We start from the raw sequence: 27,378 nt of genomic DNA on the forward strand, positions 1-27,378 counted from the left end.
AAGTCACTAATAAACAATTCATTCAATTTGAATTTTTATTAATCGCGAATTAATTAAATCAATCAATTACTGATTCACTAATAATTAACAATGAATCAATGATTGAGTTTTAAAAAATCCGAGAAAAAAAATGAGAGGAATAAGTAAATAAATTGATAATTTCTGATGCCTTTCACGTTCTGGTAACAAAACATGAACCCTTCCAATAAAAAAAATAATTTAATGAATAAGAAGAGGTCACGCTTAGACTGAACCCAAAGTATTCAATTACAATTGAACCATACAGCCTACTTCGCCCAAAAGGATTCGCTCCAATTTACCACCTCATTCTCCCCCCCCCCCCTTCCCCGATAGTTGATTCATTGACCAAGTCACCTCAAATCACGGGACAAAAACTCCTCCCAATGAGACCAAAAGAAAGCGTTGATAATCAGTGACCAACTGCGCTATTACTGAATTTAACTTGATGAATACGCCGTCTAAATGGTTCTTTAAAAATCCTCGCGTTGAGAAAGTGAAACCCCTGATCTAGCCGTGGAGGAAAGGAAGAGCCATCGGCGTTTAACGGTCAGCCTGCGCACGGGACTTGCGTTTTCTCATTGAAATGAAACTATTCTGAGACCATTAAAAGCGTCCGCTGAAATTGGAAAAACTAGATAAACGAGTTCGTCAATTTGGAACTCAACATTTTTTAGTTTTATTCCCGGTTCAATCATTTACTTTCGTTTCGATACGCTTCGGTTGAAATCGCGCATCTACATTATCAGTGGCTATTAGCATTACTGAATAAAGGAGTAATCATTGATAAACTAATGCATAATTAAGAAAAACAGAGCGTCGTTTTATTTCGTTGATGAGAAACTTTCGTTTTATGTGATGCTGAGTGATTAATGCTATCAATCATTGTTTTAATTTAAATGATAATTAAATAAATGAAAATGATTTTATTGTTATTGGCAATTTTTCAATTTCATTTTTATTTCGAGAAAAAAGGGTTTAAACAGTCTTATTACGGTTTCTCTTTCACCCGTTTATTAACACCTGTATTTTTCCGGACTGTATTGTCTGAAAATACAGTTGATAATTTTAGTTCCAAGTGTTTTGTTCTAGTATTATGCAACAAATAATAAAAAATAATTCATTTTATCTCGATAATACTCCGTTTTATGAAAAAACACAAAGAACTTTCCCGCAATTTTCTTTCACTCCAGATCCATTCAACGGGAAAGTTAAACCCGTATGGGAAAAAGAATTATCTATCCAAAATCTGTGGACCAATTCTCGTTGCGACCCACTTTTTCCCTTTAGAATGAGGGTCACGAGGGTCAGATTAAGCGTCACGAGGGTCAAAATAAGGGTCTCTCTATATCTCTCTATATTATAAAAATCCAAATCGACTTCTGGTGATAAAAATTTGGTACTCGAAATTGAGATTCCAAAATTAAGGGTCAAAATAAGGGTCACGAGGGCCAGATTAAGCGTCACGAGGGTCAGAATAAAGATCATGGGGGTCATATGGGGGTTGACGAGCGGAGCGAGCAGGGGGCGTACCCCCCTAGTTAAATAAATAAAATGAATGTACAAGTTCCCCTTTTGAGTACAGGGTTGAAACATGCGCAGAAATAGCTAGCAGCACCATCGCCACTTATGGCGGGAAAATTGGCGGCAAAAAGCTAACAAATCCATCGAAAAAAAATTCCGAACAATTTTCAGACACGTGACCCCCCAAAGATTGCCCCATTCGTCATTTAAACATTATTAAAATAATAATATTTCCCTCGAAAACCATTGCCACCTGATAAATAACGGTAATTAACCGAGAAAGAGGCGAGAGTTATGAGTCCACCGACTGAAACGAAAGATGAGGTTAGTCCACTCACGTAAACAAATTATCTCAGTCCTCTCCACGTAATTGTTTAATCAACTCCGTTAATTTCCCAGGCTAAAGACAGAGTTATCGAGGGCAGAGTGACGAGAAGATCGATCCAACATCTTCCAGAGCACCTCAAGAAGGTGAATAAATTTGCAAAAGACTTGATTTCAATTTTTTTCTTCGCAAATTTGTAGAGAAATGAATTTTGTTGGAGCCAATGAAATGAATTTAATCGTCAAATTTTGTTGGAAGGAATTCCTTAAGGAGGAAGTTGTGGATAGAGACCCCATAATAGAGGAATTGCCAGAGATTCTGTTCAAAGGAAAATTGTACTATGTCACGGATTTCGAGGGTTGTGCAATGATCTGCGATCAAATTATGTAAGAGAATTTACGTGTTTGGAATAGTTTTGAGGTTGTGCTCGGATGATGGGATTTTTTTCGATAGAGAGAGGATTGAGAAGCATCCTGGAGTGATCGTACCCATTGGATTCGATCTGGAGTGGCCTTTCAGCTTTCAAACTGGCCCTGGCAAGACTGCACTGGCACAATTGTCTGTTTCGGAGAACACCTGCCATTTGCTGCATATCCATGGGCTCGATAAATTGCCAGCGGGGTTGGTTATCCTGTTGAGTCACCCGAGGGTTAAATTAGTTGGGGTCAACATCAAGAAGTGAGTTGTTTGTGGTTTTTATTTGTTCGTTGGTTGGAAAAATTGATTGTCCAGTTATTAAAAAATCTCTCACAAAAACTGATTTATTCTCAATCTGAACCTAAAATTATCTCATTAGCGATTGCCCTGAGCACAAAATATCACAAAACCTTTTTTATAGAAAATTTCATAAGCTACAAAAGATGTCCTCGAACATTTCTCTCTAAACCCATCAGCTTCCGAGATATTCGCAAAATAATGAAACTAAATTCCTCTCACAACAATTAAATCATTAGAATTCTCAAAAAATATTTATTGTAATCAGTGACATTTGGAAACTGGGTCGAGACTTCAAGGAATTCCCCGCGAAAAAAGTAGTAGAGAACAACTGCATTGACTGTGGCCCCCTAGCCAACGAAATCTACAAGAGATCCTGTCGTTGGAGTTTGGAGCGTCTCACCGCTTACATTTTAAAAAAGAAAATAAGTAAGGATGACAAAGTTAGAAAAAGTAAATGGCACATTCTCCCACTCAGCGAGGAGCAGAAAACTTATGCAGCCACTGACGCTTACGTAAGTGTCTCAAATCCCTTCATCTCAATTCAAAACTCCACGCAGACTGAATCCATGAATTTATTGCAGGTCTCACTGCTTCTGTATCTGACGATCCAGAAGAAGGCAAAGGAATTGACCCTGGAGAAGGAAAAAAACTTGATGAAATCCTCCGATCTCCAGGAAAATTGATGCCTGGAGATAACAAATTTTCCTAGAACTTGATTTTTTAATTGAAAAATGACGAAGAAATTAGTGAAAGTTTTGTGGGCAGGACGAATGTGTTATCAATCAGGACTTCACCTGCAGAATCAATTGTCGAAGCATCATCATGACCCCGGCCTTCCCCCCGACTACCCGAGGCACTCATTGATCCTGATAGAGCACAATCCAGTCTACACAGTGGGAATTCGCAACAAGGGCTACACTGACGAGGAGATAGCGAAATTAAAAGCGACTGGAGCTGAATTTCACAAGACAAATCGTGGGGGATTGATCACATTTCATGGGCCAGGTCAACTAGTCGTCTACCCGATAATTAATCTGAGGGATTTCGTGCCCAGTGTGAGATGGTACGTCTGCCAGATCGAGAGAATGATCATAAGACTTTGCGCTGAATTTGGAATTAAAGGGGAGACATCACCGGACACTGGGGTTTGGGTTGGTGATAAGAAAATTTGTGCCATTGGAATTCATGGGAGTCGATATGTCACGACTCATGGACTCGGGTTTAATTGCAATACTGAGTTGAAGTGGTTCGAGAATATTGTGCCTTGTGGAATTGAGGGGAAAGGGGTCACGAGTCTGTCTAGGGAGCTCAATGCTCATGTTGGGATTGATGACGTTATTCCGGTTATGAAGAATGCGTTTAGAGAGGAATTTCATTGTGAAATTGTGGATTTTGAACCGGGGGAGGCTTCGGGGTACTTGAGGACTGCTGTGCAGGCGGTTAAAAAGATCTGACTTTGATGGTTTTGTGGAGTGAGAGGACTTTAGTTTAAGGGAATTCATTTTTTTGAGAATATCTCAGAGACCAATGGATTTAGGAAAAATGTTTTTAAAACTTTTTTGTAGTTCATGAAATTTCCTACAGAAGGTTTATCGATATAATTTCGTATTTTGTGCATGAAGTTGTGAAAATGATGAGAATGATGAGAATTTATATTCAGTAGAGAAGTGACAAAATTATTTTAATTTTACATTCGATCATATCAATACTGAATCAAACAGTTTTGTCACTTCTTCACTAATTGACCAATTGATTTTTTGGGATTGTAAGAAATTATTCAACGACTAATTGATCTGTAAATTTCAATATATTCTCAATAGTGTCTTTTTAAAGCAGTGATAATAAATAAAAAAGAAAATGGAAAATTCACTTCATTTATGTTAATCATATATCTCTCTCAATTATACGCAAAAATATAAAGAACATTGTTTCAGCAGCTCAGATAATTCTTCAATAAATATTCCATAAACTCTCACGTACAGTACGTTTTTCGCAATAAAAATAAAACAACTGTTTACAGCTTAAACTCGATTTTACAACATCGATTTAACTCTAAATAACATCACAGCCTCGATTAAGGCCAAGCAATACATTAAATCTTTCCAGTACTTTTCGTTTTGTTCAAGCTGAAATTAAACCCTGTGATAAACAAACAAAATTTAATTAAATTAAATGGAAATATTTTTCATGACCTCTCAAAATACCAAAAAAATTGTATTTTACTGACTAGATAACAAAGAACAAGCCTTAATCTACAGAAAAAAAAGGAAAATTTCAATTTTTCGTTTTCATTGGGATGAATTTTTGGAAAATATTTACTCTAGATTTATTCTCAAAATAGAATTAACTCATCTAATTCCACCATTTCGCCCCAGAATTTAATATTTCGTTGAAAAATCTGACTAAATTTCAACTATAACGCTTGCAAAATTCAAAAAAGAGGTTTAATTTGCGTTAAAAAAATTCTAATCCGTCAAAACATGAAGAAACCTGTCATCGTAGAGTTCATTAGTGAGTGTTCCAGTGACACTAACAGCATTATGAAGTGAATTAGCTGAATCCCTGATTATCCTGAGTGCCCCCTCGACATCCCCCTTCAATTCCGCATACTGTTTATTACAAATAAGTGCTTCAAGGCACTGAATTCCCTTGACAGCATCAGCATTAGGCCTGATCTCGAGTGTGTCCACCTCATTGCTTCTCAACGGTGCAATACCAGGTGAATGAGGAGTGAAACGTACAATCTGCTGCTCCGACTTGGAATCCGGCAACTGTGCTAGACAGTAAACACCGAGTGCACGTGCTAGAAACTTGCATCTGCGGGAAGAAAGTGAATTCATGTCTATTATTTTTATGAAGAATGAAGAAATGAATGAGTGAAAACGATTTCAAGATGTCTTCTGGCATTTTTTTATTCAAGCAACTCATTTATCATCATTATTTTTTGTAATATTCCGTGAATAAATTTGAAATTTATTTACATAATTTCAATTCTATTTGTACCAAAAACTTTGCAACTGCCATAACATCTATTCTACTACAATGACTTTTCTCCTTTGGTTTCCTTTCTCGTGTAGGAATAATAACATAAAATAGGATAGACAAAGTGCGAGAAGAAAGTGCATTCATGTTTATTATTTTTCGGAAGAATGAAGAAATGAATGAGTGAAAACGCTTTTAAGATGTCTTCTGGCATTTTTTTATTCAAGCAACTCATTTATCATCATTATTATTTGCAATTTTCCCTGAATAAATTTGAAGGGGCAAATTTATTTACACAATTTCAATTCTATTTGTACAAAAAACTTTGTAACTGCCATAACATCGGTTCTACTATAATAACTTTTTTCCTTTGGTTTCCTTTCTCGTGTAGAAATAATAACATAAAATAGGATAGACAAAGTGCAAGAAGAAAGTGAATTCATCACATTTGTCTGTTCTTATGAATGAAAAAATGAATGAGTGAAAACGTTGGAATTACCTGATTGAAAGTTGCGATCCTTTTCTAATCCCAATTGCACCGAGTATGCCCCAGCCTTGACCCACGTCGTCGGCCATTGTTAATAAGGCACGAGCAAGTTTTTTCAGGGAACGTGCTGCTATTATTGTATTCTCACTGTATTGACACTGACGATACGATAATTCAAATGCTTTCGCCCATAATAGGGGTAATTTAGCTTCGATATTTTCCCTGGAGATAAAAAGGATTTTTTACATCTTGACCTTATTCAAGGAATTACATGTACAAAAATTTTTATAGAGTATTCTCCCCTAGATATTTGTTTATAGAAAAATGTCTATAGATATTGCTGTTGATTTTTCCATCCAACTTGTTCCGTTGGGATTTTTTCTATAAAAATTCTTGAGCACGAACAATATTGAAAAATTCCACTTTCGGACTTTTTGGATTATGGATCGTATACCCCAAAAAATCCGAAACTTAAATTTCAACGATTACAAATCTTCTATTTATAATCGCGAACGTTATTAAATTTAATTCTTATCTCTCAGTTGAGTTTTTGAGGAATATTTCCGAATCTAAGGGAGACAGCGAAATTTTAGTAATTACCTTTGTTGTAGCTCTCAATCGACTCTACAAAAAAGGTCATAGCAAAAATTTTGCTACCTCCCTTAGATTCCGAGATATTCATTGAAAACTGGTCGATGATTAAAATTGACTTGTACCGTTTTACCACTTCGCTACTGAATTAATCAACTCACATCGGTTTAATAGCTGAAATCCAATCAATCAAATTAACCAGCATCATGCCCTCCTCCCTGATGTCCCTGCAGGAGGGCAACCTCTTCATGAGAATAGCATAGAGGGAGAGAAGCCTGCCCTCGCTGACAAGCACCCCCTCGACAGGTGGTTGCCTGGGAACAACAGGCTGCAGAATGGCCAAGACACCCCCCCAGGTCGGTTCCAGGTCGTCAGTGACACTGTGCTTGAAGTACGCCCCAAGAGCGGCCTCCATGAGCTCCCCCAAGGTCGAGGGAGACGGCACAGCGATTCCGATGACCCTCAGGATACCCAGGAGGATCGGCGACGAGGCTGTCTTCTCGGACAACCAATTCGCCCAACTCGTTCTCAACTGCTCCACCAGAACTCCACTCTGATTCACCGAGTGCAGCAGCTCGGTGACGAGGAGGCCAGCCTCTGCTGCCTGCTGGGGCTCTGATACTGTGCTCGTTATCACAATCTCCATCTCACTCAGCATTCTCGATAACGCCGATGTGAAAGCCTTCATGTTCGTTGATACGAGGGATTTGTGCCTTGTTGTGCAGTTCACGAGGAGTTTCACGGACGAACGCACGTACATCTGACGTTTTTTCAGGGTCGTCGGGTGGAAGTGGGTCACCGATGGGTCATAGGCCGCAACAACTTTCAAGAGATTATTAATAGCAACGTCAATCGGATGAGCTTGATCACCGGGATAAGACAGAATAACACGTGGATCGCAGCTCATTACGTGCCAGTTTATCACTTGATCATAGGCCATTGCGTCAACCAAGTGCCAAGCGAATTTTTCAGCCTCTGTTGCGAGTTGAACTGCCCTCTCGTTCTGTCGCACATTGGGTTCATTCGACAGCTTGACCATCAAGTTGAGCAAGCAGACATGCATCCTAGCAGCGACAGTCAAAGTCTGGCAATTGACCACTTCATTGATCCAAACCGTCCAATTAACGGCGCTAAAAACACTCCCCAGAAAGAGATGGCTGTCGGGTAGATACTGATCAACGACCCTCACCATAAACTCGACATCACTGACCCCAGGTGAAAACCTGTCCCAAGGGAGTGACAAGAAATTCCCATGAACAACATTGAGTATGTGATCCTTGACCGAGGCATGAGCAAAGTTATTCACATAAAACTGCCACAGGAATCCCAGAATTTTGCTGGATGCAGGCATGGTATCGATGATGAATCTGACACACTCGACAAACATGGCGACAGTTCTGTTGGCATGAGGTCCATCAGTGATGATCCAGGGCAGAAGTACAGACCTGTCGTCAGTGAGCTGTTGAATCCAGGCAGCAGTGGGCTCCCTCAAGTTTCTCGTCCAATAGGGGGTCATCCAGGGGGCAAACATGTCGCTCAACACCGGCCATATCCTCTCGCAGAGCTGATCAGCGAGGGAGCCCCTGTCAAACTGCAGAGTCAAAACGACAAGGGCATGTCCAATCATCCCCAGGAACATGATGAGTGGCTCATTGTACACCCTGTACTTGGGGTACAATCCATAAAGTCCATACTGGAGTCGTTCCTTCATGAAGTGCTTGCTCAACAGCACCGCAGTGTCATGGATCTCCTGTCTGGAGAGGAGCCTCTGCTCGGTGGCATACCTCCTGATCTCCTCCCTGACTTTGCTGGGATGTATGACCCCCGCACCCTTCGGTCTTCCACTCAACGCCCCCAGGAGATCCCGCCAAACGTCGAGGGACAGATTCTGGCCCTCGCTGCCTCTCAAGACAGCGCTCAACACCTCGCCATAGTGCTCAGGGAAGTCGTGAAGAAGAACTAGTCTCAGGTGATTCCTGAATAATTCGTGGAGTATCAGCTTGTCGTCCTCTGGGTTGAGTCCAATGTTGCAGAGGGCCTTGCAGACTAGATCGATGAACATCGATCTCTCACTCAGCCTCGGTCTGCGGTAGTTGAGCCAACTGCCCACGTCGAATTTAGAGAGAAGAACGAAACATAGATCGGCGTTTGAGCCTGTAGACAGGTCCACAACTGTCTGGTACATCTGGAGGAAGGTCGATGCTCCACCAGCGACTGGCGTGAAGTGAGGCCCCAGGAGACCTCCCAGGCTTGGTCTATCCATGATGGTGTTCAGCAGCCTTGGCCCCTCTCCCTCCTCGCCGGATATGAACAGCTGTCCCAGCTTCTCGATGCACGTCGTGATCAGTTGCTTGGTGGGTGGACACAACGCGGCTTCCTCGTTGTAAAACTCAACGAGGTGGTAGAACAGGGTTACTCCACTCTCCTGGACTTTACGTAGTGTGGCAGTGTTTTCACATGTGCGATGGACGTTCAACTCGTGCTCGAGGAGATTTATCAAGTGGTCGGCGAACACGCAGCCCTGGGTGACTTTGGTGGGCGGGGGCTGAGAGGCTTTCACCAGGAGGTTCTCGTATTCAGCGCGATTTTGGGAGATCATTTGGTCGACGCCGTCGCTCACTTTGGCCTCGGATATCTTGATTCTTATCACCGCGGGACCAGCGCAGTGAACTGTTGGAGGGGTCCCTGCAATGGTATCTGGTGTTTTATTTTTTCCCTTTTGTAGATGAGTGAACAAAAATCGTTGGAAAAACAGGCGAATTCCATGGAATATTCTACTGAAGAATTCCGCAATTTTACAGGGCGTTTTTTTTTTATAGAAAATGTCGAATAAAAATTATTTTCATAGAATTGAACTGTTTCCATAGGAATGGCTTGTTATAGATTTTCCATTGTAAAAGAATAAAATGAACACCCAGTAAATATGAGCCGAGGAATTTTCTACAGAAAATATCTCAATGTCCATTGCCGTTGAAAAAAACTCGCAGATGAGCTGTAGAAGTTTCGATAGAATCGGCCTTTTTTGGCCAGCCTAATACCCCTGAGACCCTCACTTGCCCCAGAAAGGCAGAAATAAAAAAATTTTTTTTTCCACCCCGAGCCATAGTGTCGTATTTAGGCTTTTTTCGGGGGGAAAGTCGACTTTCGCCAAATTCGAATTTATCCGCCGGGTAAACGCTGATTCTATATTTCCTGGCCCGCCTGATACCCCTGAGACCCTCACTTGCCCGGGAAAGGCAGAAATAAAAAATTTTTTTTTTCCACCCCGAGCCATAGGTGTCGTATTTAGGCTTTTTTCGGGGGGAAAGTCGACTTTCGCCAAATTCGAATTTATCCGCCGGGTAAACGCTGATTCTATATTTTCTGGCCCGCCTGATACCCCTGAGACCCTCACTTGCCCGGGAAAGGCAGAAATAAAAAATTTTTTTTTTCCACCCCGAGCCATAGGTGTCGTATTTAGGCTTTTTTCGGGGGGAAAGTCGACTTTCGCCAAATTCGAATTTATCCGCCGGGTAAACGCTGATTCTATATTTTCTGGCCCGCCTGATACCCCTGAGACCCTCACTTGCCCCAGAAAGGCAGAAATAAAAAATTTTTTTTTTCCACCCCGAGCCATAGGTGTCGTATTTAGGCTTTTTTCGGGGGGGAAAGTCGACTTTCGCCAAATTCGAATTTATCCGCCGGGTAAACGCTGATTCTATATTTTCTGGCCCGCCTGATACCCCTGAGACCCTCACTTGCCCCAGAAAGGCAGAAATAAAAAAATTTTTTTTTCCACCCCGAGCCATAGGTGTCGTATTTAGGCTTTTTTCGGGGGGGAAAGTCGACTTTCGCCAAATTCGAATTTATCCGCCGGGTAAACGCTGATTCTATATTTTCTGGCCCGCCTGATACCCCTGAGACCCTCACTTGCCCCAGAAAGGCAGAAATAAAAAAATTTTTTTTTCCACCCCGAGCCATAGGTGTCGTATTTAGGCTTTTTTCGGGGGGGAAAGTCGACTTTCGCCAAATTCGAATTTATCCGCCGGGTAAACGCTGATTCTATATTTTCTGGCCCGCCTGATACCCCTGAGACCCTCACTTGCCCCAGAAAGGCAGAAATAAAAAAATTTTTTTTTCCACCCCGAGCCATAGGTGTCGTATTTAGGCTTTTTTCGGGGGGGAAAGTCGACTTTCGCCAAATTCGAATTTATCCGCCGGGTAAACGCTGATTCTATATTTTCTGGCCCGCCTGATACCCCTGAGACCCTCACTTGCCCCAGAAAGGCAGAAATAAAAAAATTTTTTTTTCCACCCCGAGCCATAGGTGTCGTATTTAGGCTTTTTTCGGGGGGGAAAGTCGACTTTCGCCAAATTCGAATTTATCCGCCGGGTAAACGCTGATTCTATATTTTCTGGCCCGCCTGATACCCCTGAGACCCTCACTTGCCCCAGAAAGGCAGAAATAAAAAAATTTTTTTTTCCACCCCGAGCCATAGGTGTCGTATTTAGGCTTTTTTCGGGGGGGAAAGTCGACTTTCGCCAAATTCGAATTTATCCGCCGGGTAAACGCTGATTCTATATTTTCTGGCCCGCCTGATACCCCTGAGACCCTCACTTGCCCCAGAAAGGCAGAAATAAAAAAATTTTTTTTTCCACCCCGAGCCATAGGTGTCGTATTTAGGCTTTTTTCGGGGGGGAAAGTCGACTTTCGCCAAATTCGAATTTATCCGCCGGGTAAACGCTGATTCTATATTTTCTGGCCCGCCTGATACCCCTGAGACCCTCACTTGCCCCAGAAAGGCAGAAATAAAAAAATTTTTTTTTCCACCCCGAGCCATAGGTGTCGTATTTAGGCTTTTTTCGGGGGGGAAAGTCGACTTTCGCCAAATTCGAATTTATCCGCCGGGTAAACGCTGATTCTATATTTTCTGGCCCGCCTGATACCCCTGAGACCCTCACTTGCCCCAGAAAGGCAGAAATAAAAAAATTTTTTTTTCCACCCCGAGCCATAGGTGTCGTATTTAGGCTTTTTTCGGGGGGGAAAGTCGACTTTCGCCAAATTCGAATTTATCCGCCGGGTAAACGCTGATTCTATATTTTCTGGCCCGCCTGATACCCCTGAGACCCTCACTTGCCCCAGAAAGGCAGAAATAAAAAAATTTTTTTTTCCACCCCGAGCCATAGGTGTCGTATTTAGGCTTTTTTCGGGGGGGAAAGTCGACTTTCGCCAAATTCGAATTTATCCGCCGGGTAAACGCTGATTCTATATTTTCTGGCCCGCCTGATACCCCTGAGACCCTCACTTGCCCCAGAAAGGCAGAAATAAAAAAATTTTTTTTTCCACCCCGAGCCATAGGTGTCGTATTTAGGCTTTTTTCGGGGGGGAAAGTCGACTTTCGCCAAATTCGAATTTATCCGCCGGGTAAACGCTGATTCTATATTTTCTGGCCCGCCTGATACCCCTGAGACCCTCACTTGCCCCAGAAAGGCAGAAATAAAAAAATTTTTTTTTCCACCCCGAGCCATAGGTGTCGTATTTAGGCTTTTTTCGGGGGGGAAAGTCGACTTTCGCCAAATTCGAATTTATCCGCCGGGTAAACGCTGATTCTATATTTTCTGGCCCGCCTGATACCCCTGAGACCCTCACTTGCCCCAGAAAGGCAGAAATAAAAAAATTTTTTTTTCCACCCCGAGCCATAGGTGTCGTATTTAGGCTTTTTTCGGGGGGGAAAGTCGACTTTCGCCAAATTCGAATTTATCCGCCGGGTAAACGCTGATTCTATATTTTCTGGCCCGCCTGATACCCCTGAGACCCTCACTTGCCCCAGAAAGGCAGAAATAAAAAAATTTTTTTTTCCACCCCGAGCCATAGGTGTCGTATTTAGGCTTTTTTCGGGGGGGAAAGTCGACTTTCGCCAAATTCGAATTTATCCGCCGGGTAAACGCTGATTCTATATTTTCTGGCCCGCCTGATACCCCTGAGACCCTCACTTGCCCCAGAAAGGCAGAAATAAAAAAATTTTTTTTTCCACCCCGAGCCATAGGTGTCGTATTTAGGCTTTTTTCGGGGGGGAAAGTCGACTTTCGCCAAATTCGAATTTATCCGCCGGGTAAACGCTGATTCTATATTTTCTGGCCCGCCTGATACCCCTGAGACCCTCACTTGCCCCAGAAAGGCAGAAATAAAAAAATTTTTTTTTCCACCCCGAGCCATAGGTGTCGTATTTAGGCTTTTTTCGGGGGGGAAAGTCGACTTTCGCCAAATTCGAATTTATCCGCCGGGTAAACGCTGATTCTATATTTTCTGGCCCGCCTGATACCCCTGAGACCCTCACTTGCCCCAGAAAGGCAGAAATAAAAAAATTTTTTTTTCCACCCCGAGCCATAGGTGTCGTATTTAGGCTTTTTTCGGGGGGGAAAGTCGACTTTCGCCAAATTCGAATTTATCCGCCGGGTAAACGCTGATTCTATATTTTCTGGCCCGCCTGATACCCCTGAGACCCTCACTTGCCCCAGAAAGGCAGAAATAAAAAAATTTTTTTTTCCACCCCGAGCCATAGGTGTCGTATTTAGGCTTTTTTCGGGGGGGAAAGTCGACTTTCGCCAAATTCGAATTTATCCGCCGGGTAAACGCTGATTCTATATTTTCTGGCCCGCCTGATACCCCTGAGACCCTCACTTGCCCCAGAAAGGCAGAAATAAAAAAATTTTTTTTTCCACCCCGAGCCATAGGTGTCGTATTTAGGCTTTTTTCGGGGGGGAAAGTCGACTTTCGCCAAATTCGAATTTATCCGCCGGGTAAACGCTGATTCTATATTTTCTGGCCCGCCTGATACCCCTGAGACCCTCACTTGCCCCAGAAAGGCAGAAATAAAAAAATTTTTTTTTCCACCCCGAGCCATAGGTGTCGTATTTAGGCTTTTTTCGGGGGGGAAAGTCGACTTTCGCCAAATTCGAATTTATCCGCCGGGTAAACGCTGATTCTATATTTTCTGGCCCGCCTGATACCCCTGAGACCCTCACTTGCCCCAGAAAGGCAGAAATAAAAAAATTTTTTTTTCCACCCCGAGCCATAGGTGTCGTATTTAGGCTTTTTTCGGGGGGGAAAGTCGACTTTCGCCAAATTCGAATTTATCCGCCGGGTAAACGCTGATTCTATATTTTCTGGCCCGCCTGATACCCCTGAGACCCTCACTTGCCCCAGAAAGGCAGAAATAAAAAAATTTTTTTTTCCACCCCGAGCCATAGGTGTCGTATTTAGGCTTTTTTCGGGGGGGAAAGTCGACTTTCGCCAAATTCGAATTTATCCGCCGGGTAAACGCTGATTCTATATTTTCTGGCCCGCCTGATACCCCTGAGACCCTCACTTGCCCCAGAAAGGCAGAAATAAAAAAATTTTTTTTTCCACCCCGAGCCATAGGTGTCGTATTTAGGCTTTTTTCGGGGGGGAAAGTCGACTTTCGCCAAATTCGAATTTATCCGCCGGGTAAACGCTGATTCTATATTTTCTGGCCCGCCTGATACCCCTGAGACCCTCACTTGCCCCAGAAAGGCAGAAATAAAAAAATTTTTTTTTCCACCCCGAGCCATAGGTGTCGTATTTAGGCTTTTTTCGGGGGGGAAAGTCGACTTTCGCCAAATTCGAATTTATCCGCCGGGTAAACGCTGATTCTATATTTTCTGGCCCGCCTGATACCCCTGAGACCCTCACTTGCCCCAGAAAGGCAGAAATAAAAAAATTTTTTTTTCCACCCCGAGCCATAGGTGTCGTATTTAGGCTTTTTTCGGGGGGGAAAGTCGACTTTCGCCAAATTCGAATTTATCCGCCGGGTAAACGCTGATTCTATATTTTCTGGCCCGCCTGATACCCCTGAGACCCTCACTTGCCCCAGAAAGGCAGAAATAAAAAAATTTTTTTTTCCACCCCGAGCCATAGGTGTCGTATTTAGGCTTTTTTCGGGGGGGAAAGTCGACTTTCGCCAAATTCGAATTTATCCGCCGGGTAAACGCTGATTCTATATTTTCTGGCCCGCCTGATACCCCTGAGACCCTCACTTGCCCCAGAAAGGCAGAAATAAAAAAATTTTTTTTTCCACCCCGAGCCATAGGTGTCGTATTTAGGCTTTTTTCGGGGGGGAAAGTCGACTTTCGCCAAATTCGAATTTATCCGCCGGGTAAACGCTGATTCTATATTTTCTGGCCCGCCTGATACCCCTGAGACCCTCACTTGCCCCAGAAAGGCAGAAATAAAAAAATTTTTTTTTCCACCCCGAGCCATAGGTGTCGTATTTAGGCTTTTTTCGGGGGGGAAAGTCGACTTTCGCCAAATTCGAATTTATCCGCCGGGTAAACGCTGATTCTATATTTTCTGGCCCGCCTGATACCCCTGAGACCCTCACTTGCCCCAGAAAGGCAGAAATAAAAAAATTTTTTTTTCCACCCCGAGCCATAGGTGTCGTATTTAGGCTTTTTTCGGGGGGGAAAGTCGACTTTCGCCAAATTCGAATTTATCCGCCGGGTAAACGCTGATTCTATATTTTCTGGCCCGCCTGATACCCCTGAGACCCTCACTTGCCCCAGAAAGGCAGAAATAAAAAAATTTTTTTTTCCACCCCGAGCCATAGGTGTCGTATTTAGGCTTTTTTCGGGGGGGAAAGTCGACTTTCGCCAAATTCGAATTTATCCGCCGGGTAAACGCTGATTCTATATTTTCTGGCCCGCCTGATACCCCTGAGACCCTCACTTGCCCCAGAAAGGCAGAAATAAAAAAATTTTTTTTTCCACCCCGAGCCATAGGTGTCGTATTTAGGCTTTTTTCGGGGGGGAAAGTCGACTTTCGCCAAATTCGAATTTATCCGCCGGGTAAACGCTGATTCTATATTTTCTGGCCCGCCTGATACCCCTGAGACCCTCACTTGCCCCAGAAAGGCAGAAATAAAAAAATTTTTTTTTCCACCCCGAGCCATAGGTGTCGTATTTAGGCTTTTTTCGGGGGGGAAAGTCGACTTTCGCCAAATTCGAATTTATCCGCCGGGTAAACGCTGATTCTATATTTTCTGGCCCGCCTGATACCCCTGAGACCCTCACTTGCCCCAGAAAGGCAGAAATAAAAAAATTTTTTTTTCCACCCCGAGCCATAGGTGTCGTATTTAGGCTTTTTTCGGGGGGGAAAGTCGACTTTCGCCAAATTCGAATTTATCCGCCGGGTAAACGCTGATTCTATATTTTCTGGCCCGCCTGATACCCCTGAGACCCTCACTTGCCCCAGAAAGGCAGAAATAAAAAAATTTTTTTTTCCACCCCGAGCCATAGGTGTCGTATTTAGGCTTTTTTCGGGGGGGAAAGTCGACTTTCGCCAAATTCGAATTTATCCGCCGGGTAAACGCTGATTCTATATTTTCTGGCCCGCCTGATACCCCTGAGACCCTCACTTGCCCCAGAAAGGCAGAAATAAAAAAATTTTTTTTTCCACCCCGAGCCATAGGTGTCGTATTTAGGCTTTTTTCGGGGGGGAAAGTCGACTTTCGCCAAATTCGAATTTATCCGCCGGGTAAACGCTGATTCTATATTTTCTGGCCCGCCTGATACCCCTGAGACCCTCACTTGCCCCAGAAAGGCAGAAATAAAAAAATTTTTTTTTCCACCCCGAGCCATAGGTGTCGTATTTAGGCTTTTTTCGGGGGGGAAAGTCGACTTTCGCCAAATTCGAATTTATCCGCCGGGTAAACGCTGATTCTATATTTTCTGGCCCGCCTGATACCCCTGAGACCCTCACTTGCCCCAGAAAGGCAGAAATAAAAAAATTTTTTTTTCCACCCCGAGCCATAGGTGTCGTATTTAGGCTTTTTTCGGGGGGGAAAGTCGACTTTCGCCAAATTCGAATTTATCCGCCGGGTAAACGCTGATTCTATATTTTCTGGCCCGCCTGATACCCCTGAGACCCTCACTTGCCCCAGAAAGGCAGAAATAAAAAAATTTTTTTTTCCACCCCGAGCCATAGGTGTCGTATTTAGGCTTTTTTCGGGGGGGAAAGTCGACTTTCGCCAAATTCGAATTTATCCGCCGGGTAAACGCTGATTCTATATTTTCTGGCCCGCCTGATACCCCTGAGACCCTCACTTGCCCCAGAAAGGCAGAAATAAAAAAATTTTTTTTTCCACCCCGAGCCATAGGTGTCGTATTTAGGCTTTTTTCGGGGGGGAAAGTCGACTTTCGCCAAATTCGAATTTATCCGCCGGGTAAACGCTGATTCTATATTTTCTGGCCCGCCTGATACCCCTGAGACCCTCACTTGCCCCAGAAAGGCAGAAATAAAAAAATTTTTTTTTCCACCCCGAGCCATAGGTGTCGTATTTAGGCTTTTTTCGGGGGGGAAAGTCGACTTTCGCCAAATTCGAATTTATCCGCCGGGTAAACGCTGATTCTATATTTTCTGGCCCGCCTGATACCCCTGAGACCCTCACTTGCCCCAGAAAGGCAGAAATAAAAAAATTTTTTTTTCCACCCCGAGCCATAGGTGTCGTATTTAGGCTTTTTTCGGGGGGGAAAGTCGACTTTCGCCAAATTCGAATTTATCCGCCGGGTAAACGCTGATTCTATATTTTCTGGCCCGCCTGATACCCCTGAGACCCTCACTTGCCGCAGAAAGGCAAAAATAAAAAATTTTTTTTCACCCGGAGCCAAAGAAAGCCGAGAAATTTCTATAGAAAATTGCTCAATTTCCAGAATTGAGAGAGAGTTGCAGAATTCTCAATAGAATCGTTCTGATACTAATAGAAAGTTCCATAGAATTCTCTAGCAAATTCGTTACGTTTTTTCTAAGAAATTCTTTCGTGCATACCCTTCGTATACACCCTGCGAATTACGTGAATTGTTAATGTCTGGAACTATAGTATCATCGTGAGAATTTCCCAAGAATGGGACTGTGAACCAATTCAAGGCATCATTGAATAAAGAATCGTCAGCTGTATACCATTACCTGATCTCGAGCGTCGTTGTCCAGCAGGTGCTGGATCACAAAGTGCATGAAGAGTGACCCTGCTCTCTACCTCCCTGTACAAAGTAGGAATCAACTCGAGAAAATTGCAGTCCACAGCCGTGTGCTCCGACACCATCAGATTATAAGTCTGTGCATAATCCGTGATGACCTTGAGATGAGGTTTAGCAGCTTTGATGACGTCATCAGGTCCATAAAGAGTCTCCCTGAACACGTGTTCCACAACATTCGTGTGTTTGCAGAGTCCCGGAGGTGGCTCAGCAGCTTCATAACTCCTGAGTCTCCTGAAGATCCTCATCATGGGATCGGCGGGCTCCAAAGGTGACGTCGGAGTCTGCACTATTTTCGTTTGAGCCTCGTCAATGTCTCTTGAGCACGTCCTCTCCCATTCAGAGGCGGATTTCAATTGCTCCTGGTGGACCTGCCAGTAGTCAACATACTCCAGCCAGGGAGTGTGATCATCCTGCATCAGCAGCATAAGTTTTTGGGACATGTACTGGGGTGGCAGTGCTGGAAGGTAGAGTCCGGACTCTTGGAGCCTGGGCTCCTCCAGCCAGAGACTCAGAGTCTTGTAGTATTTGGCCGCACTAAAGTAGAAGACTCTCCTGTCATCGCTCATGGGTCTTCCATCATCAACATCATGCTCCCCCTTGCTCTGGAAGTATTCAGTTGTGTCGTGCAGTCGTTTCTTCACTCTCTTGAGGTAACTCAGGTTGATCATTCCCTCGAAGAATTTATCACCGAATCCACCTCGGTCTGGCATCCCTGGGGATGTTGGCACTCTCGACAGAAATAGTGAGAAGAAGTTCTGCCAGAGGAGGGGCAGCAGTGGATGGCTCATTGGAGTGTCCAAAGCTTGTTGGGACCACCGGTAGATCGCGAGGCAGTTGGAGCTGAAGGGGGCAATTTTTCGAATGACACAGGCGCGTTTTAAAGCTGTGTCCAGGGAGGGTTTCGATTGCTGGGAGAGCTCTCGACGGAATTCAAACCAGAGGCCCGGTTTGAGCTCCTTCTCTTGTTGCTCGATGGTCAGGACAAGGTAGGCCAGCCAGATTGATTGGGTGGAGCCACCTAGGAGGCTTGGGGAGTTGCCTGCACCTGTCGCCCAGCTCAGAAACGAACTGATGGAGCCTGATGACTTGCCTGTTTTCAGATTCTAGGGAATTGGAGAAGATAATTAGTTGGATTCCTGAGTTTTGAGGGATTTCGCGGTCGAGTCAGGGGATTTACCTCGGTATTTCCTTCAGAGGAAAGCTAGGAAAGAGAATGCAATGAGAAAATAACTTCAAATGGATTGAGATATAGAAGTAGTGTCAGTATTAGGAAATCTTATTAACTATAAAATTAATGAAGCCCTCGAAATCTTTGAATAACATAATTTTGCCCGCCTTTGTTAAATGAGGACTAATGACAAATAATATAATTGAGAAAATGAATAAATAAATTACAAAATTAACAAAGCAATGGAAGACCGACCAAAAACAACTAAAACGAAATGAAATAGAAAAAAACCGAATGGATAGTCTAATAACTCATAAAATATGTGATATAAAAATGGTTTCCTCTATGAGTATTCTGCTAAACTGTGCATATTATCAAGTTCATTATTAAACAATGTGTATTTAATTTGATCCTGTAAATGACCGTGTGCTTTTGGGTCTTTATAAAATTAAATTAAATTAAATTAAATGAAACAAACGAAGAGGAAAGCTAGTTTTCGTGGTTAAATATCGAGATCTTACCGAGTATAAACTTTGGAAAATAATTTCAGCAGTTGCGCGTGCGTCAATGTGAAAAAACGCAGCTCGAACGACAATATCCATGAGATACATGACATTTTGATCCCTATTCCAATCAGGCAATCCCACGAGAATCTCCAGCCAGAGTCTGACAAAGGGCTCGGGAGTCTGCAGACAGTACCTTAACAAAACCCATTTCAACGAAATTATTCTCTTACGTATTTTACAGCTCTTGTAATGTTCGATAAAAGGAACAATTTAGTAGCGAAACGGTAAAACGGTTCAAGTGGATTTTGACCATTTGCCAATTTTCATGGATATTTCAGAATCTAAGAAAAATAACACAATTTTTGACACCACCTTTTCTATAGCACTCAATGCGCTCTACAAAAAAGGTCATTACAAAAATTTCGTTATCTCCCTTTGATTCGGAGATATTCCTCAAAAATTCAAATGATAGCTAAGGCGAGTTAAACCTTTTTATCGCTTCGCTGCTGAATTGCTCAGGTGTAAATCATTACGATATAAAATAATGCGTGACAAAGAATATGACTCAGAAACTCAAAAATAAAAAAAAATTAAAGTCTTGATCAAATTTCGCTGTACACACAAACCAAGTCCTAACGATCTAAAAAATGCTTAAAAAGACATAAGACTCACAGCCTAAAAAAACTCACCTTTTGTAATTAACCATATGACTCTCCACCATGTTTCCGAAATGCTTGATCATGGGTCCAGGAAATTCCGGAGCAATCAGATTCTTGGCCATCTTCACATAAGTCCTGTCGGCAGCAATCAGCGACTTGATAACACTCGCAAACATGACAGTCTTCATGAGGGACTCAGAGCAGTCAAGAAAAAGTGGAATAATATGCTGAAGAGCCATCAGTATGTGTTCATACTTGTGATAGCAGGTCAACACAGCAAGACTAGTGAAGCCCTCCTCACAGATGAGAGGGACAGAATGCCCGAGCATGGTCATGACAACGGCAACATAATGGGCCATGGGCTGCATGTCCCTCACGCCATTTCTGAGGACCTCCAACGCAGGATTTGACTCCATGTCCGGGACATGGGCGAACGCCCCAGCAGGATTGACCATAACATTTCTACAGACAATGTTCGACTGATCTAGCTGATGGAGCCTCAACCTTGCCACCATGTCCCACGCCCAAAGAGCGAACGCTTGTTCATTGTTTTGAGGTCTGACCATGGAGGAGACCTGCTTCACTCCCTCCGAAATTATCGAAGCGTTCTGGGTAGAATCTGGGACAAACTTTATCGTCAACTCCACGACTAGAAGAGCTATCGTGTAATGAAGATGCAGTGGAAGGTACAGATCCCCGTTCTTATCGAGCCCCCAGTTCAGATGATTGAGGATGAGACGCGCTAGATGACTCTCCGTACACGACAGGCCAAAATTGTGCAGCCAATTTCTAAGGATCTTGACGTCTTCCTCTCTCGGGATCCACTTGCTGATGCTTAACTCCGTGAACAAGTACAGACTGAGTTTCCCGACAGATCCGAAGTTGTCCTTCAATTTGAAGAGAATGTCGGAAAGTAAAGAAGGATGTTTGCTGGTCAAGTTAGATAACAAGGATCTTGCGTCTTTGGAGCAAGACTCCTGAGTCTTCTCACTCAAGAATCCGATCTCGAAGAGGTCTATCGTTGTGGCTCGAATGAAATCGTAATCGTTGACTTCCCTGGCCATCGCCATATTGGCGAAAGTAGTCAGAAGGAAGTAAGATTCATCCCCAGGCATGTCACTGAGCTTCTCCTCGAACAGCTTCCTAATCGCTGTCGAACTCAGCTCAGTCTCCCATTCCAGAGGACTCACGTCATCGGGGACGGGATCCATGGAAATGGTGTCTTTATGAAGTGCGTAGAATATGTACCACAGAGTGTGAATGAAAACGTTCTGATAAGGAATGGCAGCGAGGTACTGCCAGGCGCCGAGTCTTCTCGACGAGAAGATGCACATGGTTGCTCTCAGGAAGAAACAATCATACTCGGTTTGTAACCTAGCTAGCATCGATCGATCGGACACTTGAGTCTTGTCGAAGGCCTCCCACTGGTCACTGGTGTATTGCACAACGTCCCTGATAAGCGCAGAGAGTCTCTTGGCAAGTTGTCTGTACCTCGGAGAATCATAAGTCCTCAGTCCCTGCTTGAACAGTCTCACGACGACTGTGAAGAAGGCAAATATCTTCAGCATGTGGTGCTCGGTGATGCCCCTGGTGTCCTGACGGTAGCCCTCCTCCACCTTTTCGATCAACAAGACTTGCTCAAACAGCTTGTCCATTGGTATTTGATTAAGAAGAGTGATGAGATCGCTCTCCCACAAGTTAGCTCCTGTATTAGCAATGTCTTCGTCTTCTTCTCCTTCCTCATCCAGCATCACCCAGACAGTGTCACCAGGGTTAGTCCCAGTGTCCTGAAGAGATATCTGCACCTGCTCCAGGAACTTCTCCCTTTCCTTGATGGGTAACAGGATAACAGCGAGCGTCGCAATCATGTGATCCAAATAAGGATCGTTAAGAACAGAAGTGCTGACGCCCCTGTTCCTAGGGGCCGCCGGGGCCTGGACGAACCCAGCTGCCCAGTTTGTGACGCCCCCAGGGCACCTCAAGATATGATTGAGGATGAACAAGTGGTCCTGCCAACTGGCGACTCTCAGTAGAACAGCTATCAGTCTCGACAGCCACTCCCTCGAGTCCAGAACGAACTTTCCGTCCTTCAGGACTCGCCTCTGAAAGTTGAAGAGGATGGTGATGCACATCCGGAGCTCCAGGAGCTGTGGCATCGTTTGAGAAGGCATTTGGATGGCAGTTAGGTTGACCGGTGCGTTTTGAGGTAATGTCGCCAGCTCCTTGCAGGATATGCAGACTCGTTGGACGTAATGTTCGATCTGAAGTTTGAGCATCTCGGCTTCGTAAGAGTAGAGGGCTTGAGCGTTGTGGAGGAGTTCCTTGATGGCGGAGAGGTTCTTGGTCAATGAGGTGAGTGCGTGCTGGTTGAAGTGGGCTATTGAGTATTCGTGAGAAGCTGAAACTGGATTGCCGTCCTGGCATTCACCGGATTCTGTTACCGAGGCTTTGTCCAGGTGCCAGAGCTGCTTCTGAATTTCCTTGCAGTTCTTCTTGAGGAGCTCTAGCTCGTGGGAGTTCAGGATCAGGTGGTTGCGGACTCGGAGGTAGGACATCAGCAGCTCGTGGAGGCGATGCTGTTGTCTAACGGCGCTGGAACGCAGCTGGGTCTCGACGAATTCGGTTATGAAGGAGTCCACGAGGGAGAGCTCGGGGTTCGTGTAGAGGGAGGCTAGCTGGCTGTCTGTGAAGGGGGTGATCGTCTTGATTCTTGAGGTCTCCGAAGTCTTTGGAGATGAGTGAACCTGGTCAGATGGTGATGACGTGGTCTTGGGAGAGGGTGGAACGACCTTGGAGGTGGCGGAGGTGATCATCGGGGTTTCCTCGATGTTCGGGGCTGTTGGGGAGTCTGAGAGTTTCACGGAGGACACCAGGTCCTGGATCTCCTCGACAGATTCCGGGTTATCTTCCACGGTAACGGATGCTGAGGGCACTGAGTCCACCTGGTCGACTTCTTGAGCTTCTGGGGGACTTGGGAATTCCAGTTTTGAGGGGATATCGAGTTTCTCGAGGGACTCTGTGTCGATGGCGGCTGAGTGGAGCTCACTCTCCATGTTCTCGATGCCTTCGACTCTGGGGTAGTTCGTTGGGGACTCACCGAGGAGACACTCGAACTCTTCCATTGTCGGGGCATCGGGTATCTGGTGGTCTAGGTAGAACGATCTACCGTTCTTCTTTCGTTTCTGGGGAATCCGAGGGGAAACATCTGTGAGTGTTACCGAGCTTCGTTCTTTGGTTTCTATGATAAGCTTCTGCTTCATCTTTGATAAAGCGTATATTGAGGACTCATTCGAAAGCTCATTGTATAAGCTTCAAAATGACACTTGATTCGTTCAATTCCGATCACATTTAGGTGACTCTGAGGGTTTGGGTAATAATTCAATTGTTGACAAAAAATATTGTTTGCCACACGGCCGAAAAAGAAAATTTCTAGCTTATGTGATTGCTGAAAACTTATATTCATAAGAAAAGGTTTTTTCGGCCTGATGATAGAATGTACTATTTACGCACTCGTATCAAAATATTCTATGTTATGGTTTACTTCAAGTTTCAATTTTGGTGGCATTTTTTAATATTCTTAAGAATATCGAAGTACTTTGGCTGTTTTTTCTCCAGTGAAATACTTTTCTACTTTTGTAATCGAACATCAGAGCTATCATTTAAGCCCCATTTGACCCCAAGTTTCTGGACATTTTGCAATGATTTTATTATTTATACTTTGCAGGTCTTAATCTGAATTTCAATACTGAACCGTTAGAAAACATTTTAAACGTCTGAACAAAAAATTAGAGAGTTTACTTTTGGAGGAAGATTGATGAAATAATTTAAAAACTTGAATTTTTGGAAATTGCGAGTATTTTCTATAAATAATTTATAAACTATCAATTTTAACCATAAAATAATTTGTTCGGAATCGTAATAAATTTATTCAGAGTGAGTATTTTAACAGAAATAGATTTAATGCCTACAAAAAAGATTTCTAAAAGTTTAAATAGTTTCAATTATTTATTTATAAACAATGAATGTTTAAATAATGATAATTCTGTGCAAAATGTAATTTGAATGACGTTGAATATTCATGATTTTTTTCATATTTTTCTCTCGCATTTTAATTGATAAATTTGATGATTGAAAATGTATTGAAAATGGATGATAATCTGTAGGGTGGTCTGTACCAAACTGTAAAAAATACTTGGATATTCTTAAGGGGAGGAGACAGGAATATGGCATTTCCTGTTCGCCAAAATTGTGTATGATAAATTTTTCGATTCGACTAATTAAAGTTATTGTAGATTGTTTTAATTTTTAACGTTATGTTACATCTTAAAAATGACAAAATGAGTTTCTCAATTATCGAGGCTTTGGACTTGACTAGTGAGAACATGTCATTTATCAATTTGAACATCTGAATGAGATCTGTGAAATGATATCCTACGTTATCTTTCCAAACAATTTGACCAACTGTAATAAGCGGTAATGTATCGGTTTTAGCATGTCACATTTTGAAAATTTTCAATCTCTTTCTCGTAATAAAGACGTTGCTTGTCTTCCCTTCAATTCTACAAATAAATTTTAAAAATGATTATTCACATTAGTATTCTAAGAATAAAAAAAGTTAATAACAAAGAAATATTTAAAAAAAATTTTTTTTTGCTAGAATTGCGTCAAACAGTCGTTGTTTCTCGGCTGTTTTATTTTGCCTCACTCTCCCCTATATTCAATTGAATTTTCATGAAGCTATTAGACTGAAAAATTTACATTGGATTCAGAGAAAAAAAATCCTGTTGCTCATAAAATTCCCTTTAAAAATTTCCTGACAAATTGCTGCTTTAAAGATATTTGAAACTGACAAAATAACACTTTCTTCGTGAATAATATTTGTGATAAAAAAATTCCTGCGCGAGGCTACAACAGATACGGTCCCAAGAAATGAAAAAAAAAATGTGACAGTCTTAAACGTGGAGACAATTTTTCGAAAAAATTGAGCAAAATATTTAATCGATGATTGACAATGATAAATCATACTACCTGACGTGACTTGGTCTTCTCCATATTGCTATTGTTATCTTAAAACTTCATCTGAGTGAATAAGTAACAGGTGTACGACGCACAGCCCGAAATGACGATTAGCTAAATTACATTATTACGATTTAGCGCACGACCTTCTCAAGGATTGAACTGCGAAATAAACAGTTTATGCAGGAGTGGACAATTTGTGTCAAAGATAATTAAATTTAAAGGAATTTATTGAACACTGCACTGCATGAGTCACTGACATCTCGTTTCGTGAAATGAACACATGATTTATAACGAGTCGTTATGAAATATTTGTGGGATTATGGTCGATACAACGAAGGCTCATGTTTTCCACACTGACATTGTTGGACACTGTTAAGACACTAACGCTTTTTGTTCGGGATAATAACGTAGAGGTTAGAACTTGACCTGCGATTGACTGAATTCCCCCTCTCTTGGAGCAACAACAGCTGATTTCGAGTGGTTACCGTCAGATGGAGAAAGTGTTTGGCTGCAATACACTGCAATGTTTGTTGAAGTAATTGTAGAAATTATTATAACAATTTTATAAGATGATTGCAATAGAACACAATTCGCTAAATATATTCGTCAAATATTCGTATTCATATTCATATTCGTCAAATATAATTCAAAATTATTAATGTTTTACTGTGCATCGCACTTCGCAAGATAATGCTAATTGGAATTTTCTATGTTCGACAAATATTGTGGCCCTGAAAAGGGCCGATTATTTTTAGTTTAAATTGAAACAACTTAAGCTCTCTCTCCACGAATACGACGAGCCAGCTGGATGTCCTTGGGCATGATGGTCACCCTCTTGGCGTGGATGGCGCAGAGGTTGGTGTCTTCGAAGAGACCCACGAGGTAAGCCTCGCTGGCTTCTTGAAGAGCCATTACAGCANGAGACCCACGAGGTAAGCCTCGCTGGCTTCTTGAAGAGCCATCACAGCAGAACTCTGGAACCTCAAGTCAGTCTTGAAGTCCTGGGCGATCTCACGAACAAGTCGTTGGAATGGGAGTTTACGGATGAGGAGCTCAGTGCTCTTCTGGTAACGACGGATCTCACGAAGAGCTACGGTTCCTGGCCTGTAGCGATGGGGTTTCTTGACTCCTCCAGTTGCTGGCGCACTCTTGCGAGCGGCCTTGGTGGCCAATTGCTTCCTGGGAGCCTTTCCTCCGGTGGATTTCCGAGCAGTCTGCTTGGTACGAGCCATTGCGTCAGAGAATTGCTTCAAAAGTGGCAGCAAAACAGTGAAGTTTGGAGTTATGAACCCGGTATATATAACACTGCACCTAGTTGTGATTGGTTGGTAGAGTGAAGTGGGGATACCTTATTGACGCAACGCCATTGGTGTACTTCCGAGTGGTGGGGGAACGCGCGACGCGATATCTATAAAACCACGACCGTTTGGCGAAAATGCATCACAAGCTTTTGCTGGCTCATCAAGTCTTGACGTGTTCTTTGAACTGAAGTTAAAATGACTGGTCGCGGCAAAGGAGGAAAGGGATTGGGAAAAGGAGGAGCCAAACGCCATCGCAAGGTACTTCGTGATAACATCCAGGGAATCACCAAGCCAGCTATCCGTCGTCTCGCTCGTCGAGGTGGTGTCAAACGTATCTCCGGTCTTATCTACGAAGAGACTCGCGGTGTACTCAAGGTATTCCTTGAGAACGTCATCCGTGATGCAGTTACCTACACCGAACACGCCAAGAGGAAGACTGTTACGGCTATGGATGTGGTCTACGCACTGAAACGTCAAGGACGTACTCTCTACGGATTTGGAGGTTAAACTCAGTTTATTCATTGAACTACTTGAACATCAAACGGCCCTTTTCGGGGCCACCAAAAATTTAAACGTTGGTTTATAACAAATCGCATGCTGTCTAATTAGTAATTAATTTTATGTTGCAATGCATAATGTTACTCAATAGAGATGTGCAATCTCGTTACTTTGGTCCCGGAAGTAGTCGTTATAATATGAGAAAGTATTCTTTGCTCGATACTCGCTACTTTTTTTATTAATAATTGAAATTGAAAAAGAATTGAATAACGAGAAGAATCAAACGAGGTGAACTGGCAGGGTTGAACATATTTTTGTGAATCTACATTTTGATTATTAGTTTTCAGTGAAATGTACCACTAGGTTGAACGATATAATATTTATTTAAAAACGAGTGATTCCCTGGTAATCAATATGGAAAAGAAAGTGACGTGATGCTGTTCTTTTGGAGTATCACCGTGTAATCGTCAAAATGCCGAATGGACTAGGAACGTGGACAGCCACCCCTAATGCCGATGGCCGGTGAGTTAGAAATTTTTAACAAATAACAAA

General features: G+C 42.9%; 5 protein-coding genes across 5 annotated transcripts; 3 read left to right on the plus strand and 2 right to left on the minus strand.

Moving 5' to 3' along the window:
• The first annotated feature begins 1,659 nt into the window (after window positions 1-1,659).
• Window positions 1,660-3,271, plus strand: LOC107035496 (Werner Syndrome-like exonuclease). The gene is made up of 6 exons (XM_015252929.2): window positions 1,660-1,866; window positions 1,942-2,013; window positions 2,126-2,253; window positions 2,321-2,545; window positions 2,850-3,096; window positions 3,166-3,271. The coding sequence occupies exons 1-6, from the start codon at window positions 1,837-1,839 to the stop codon at window positions 3,265-3,267; spliced, it is 804 nt and encodes a 267-aa protein (XP_015108415.1). The 5' UTR covers window positions 1,660-1,836; the 3' UTR covers window positions 3,268-3,271.
• A 19-nt stretch (window positions 3,272-3,290) lies between these two features.
• On the plus strand, window positions 3,291-4,453 carry LOC107035497 (putative lipoyltransferase 2, mitochondrial). Its single transcript, XM_015252930.2, has one exon. It carries the CDS (start codon window positions 3,316-3,318, stop codon window positions 4,036-4,038), a length of 723 nt encoding a protein of 240 aa, XP_015108416.1. The 5' UTR covers window positions 3,291-3,315; the 3' UTR covers window positions 4,039-4,453.
• Window positions 4,373-25,600, minus strand: LOC107035495 (ectopic P granules protein 5 homolog). The gene is made up of 7 exons (XM_015252928.1): window positions 25,037-25,600; window positions 20,039-23,190; window positions 19,365-19,542; window positions 17,605-18,778; window positions 6,806-9,329; window positions 6,066-6,275; window positions 4,373-5,401 (listed from the first exon to the last, which is right to left on the minus strand). Exons 1-7 carry the CDS (start codon window positions 25,058-25,060, stop codon window positions 5,050-5,052), a joined length of 7,614 nt encoding a protein of 2,537 aa, XP_015108414.1. The 5' UTR covers window positions 25,061-25,600; the 3' UTR covers window positions 4,373-5,049.
• Window positions 25,601-25,761: 161 nt separating this feature from the next.
• On the minus strand, window positions 25,762-26,280 carry LOC107048954 (histone H3). The gene is given in 2 exon segments (XM_029126862.1): window positions 25,762-25,918; window positions 25,921-26,280. Coding segments are annotated over 2 exon segments (459 nt in total). The 5' UTR covers window positions 26,260-26,280; the 3' UTR covers window positions 25,762-25,798.
• Window positions 26,281-26,523: 243 nt separating this feature from the next.
• On the plus strand, window positions 26,524-26,835 carry LOC107048956 (histone H4). Its single transcript, XM_029126850.1, has one exon. The coding sequence runs from the start codon at window positions 26,524-26,526 to the stop codon at window positions 26,833-26,835; it is 312 nt and encodes a 103-aa protein (XP_028982683.1).
• The last annotated feature ends 543 nt before the right edge of the window (window positions 26,836-27,378 follow it).

Source organism: Diachasma alloeum, unplaced genomic scaffold (genome assembly GCF_001412515.2).
Source record: "Diachasma alloeum isolate Michigan unplaced genomic scaffold, Dall2.0 Dall_scaffold_00198, whole genome shotgun sequence".
Classification (NCBI taxonomy): Eukaryota; Metazoa; Arthropoda; class Insecta; order Hymenoptera; family Braconidae; genus Diachasma; species Diachasma alloeum.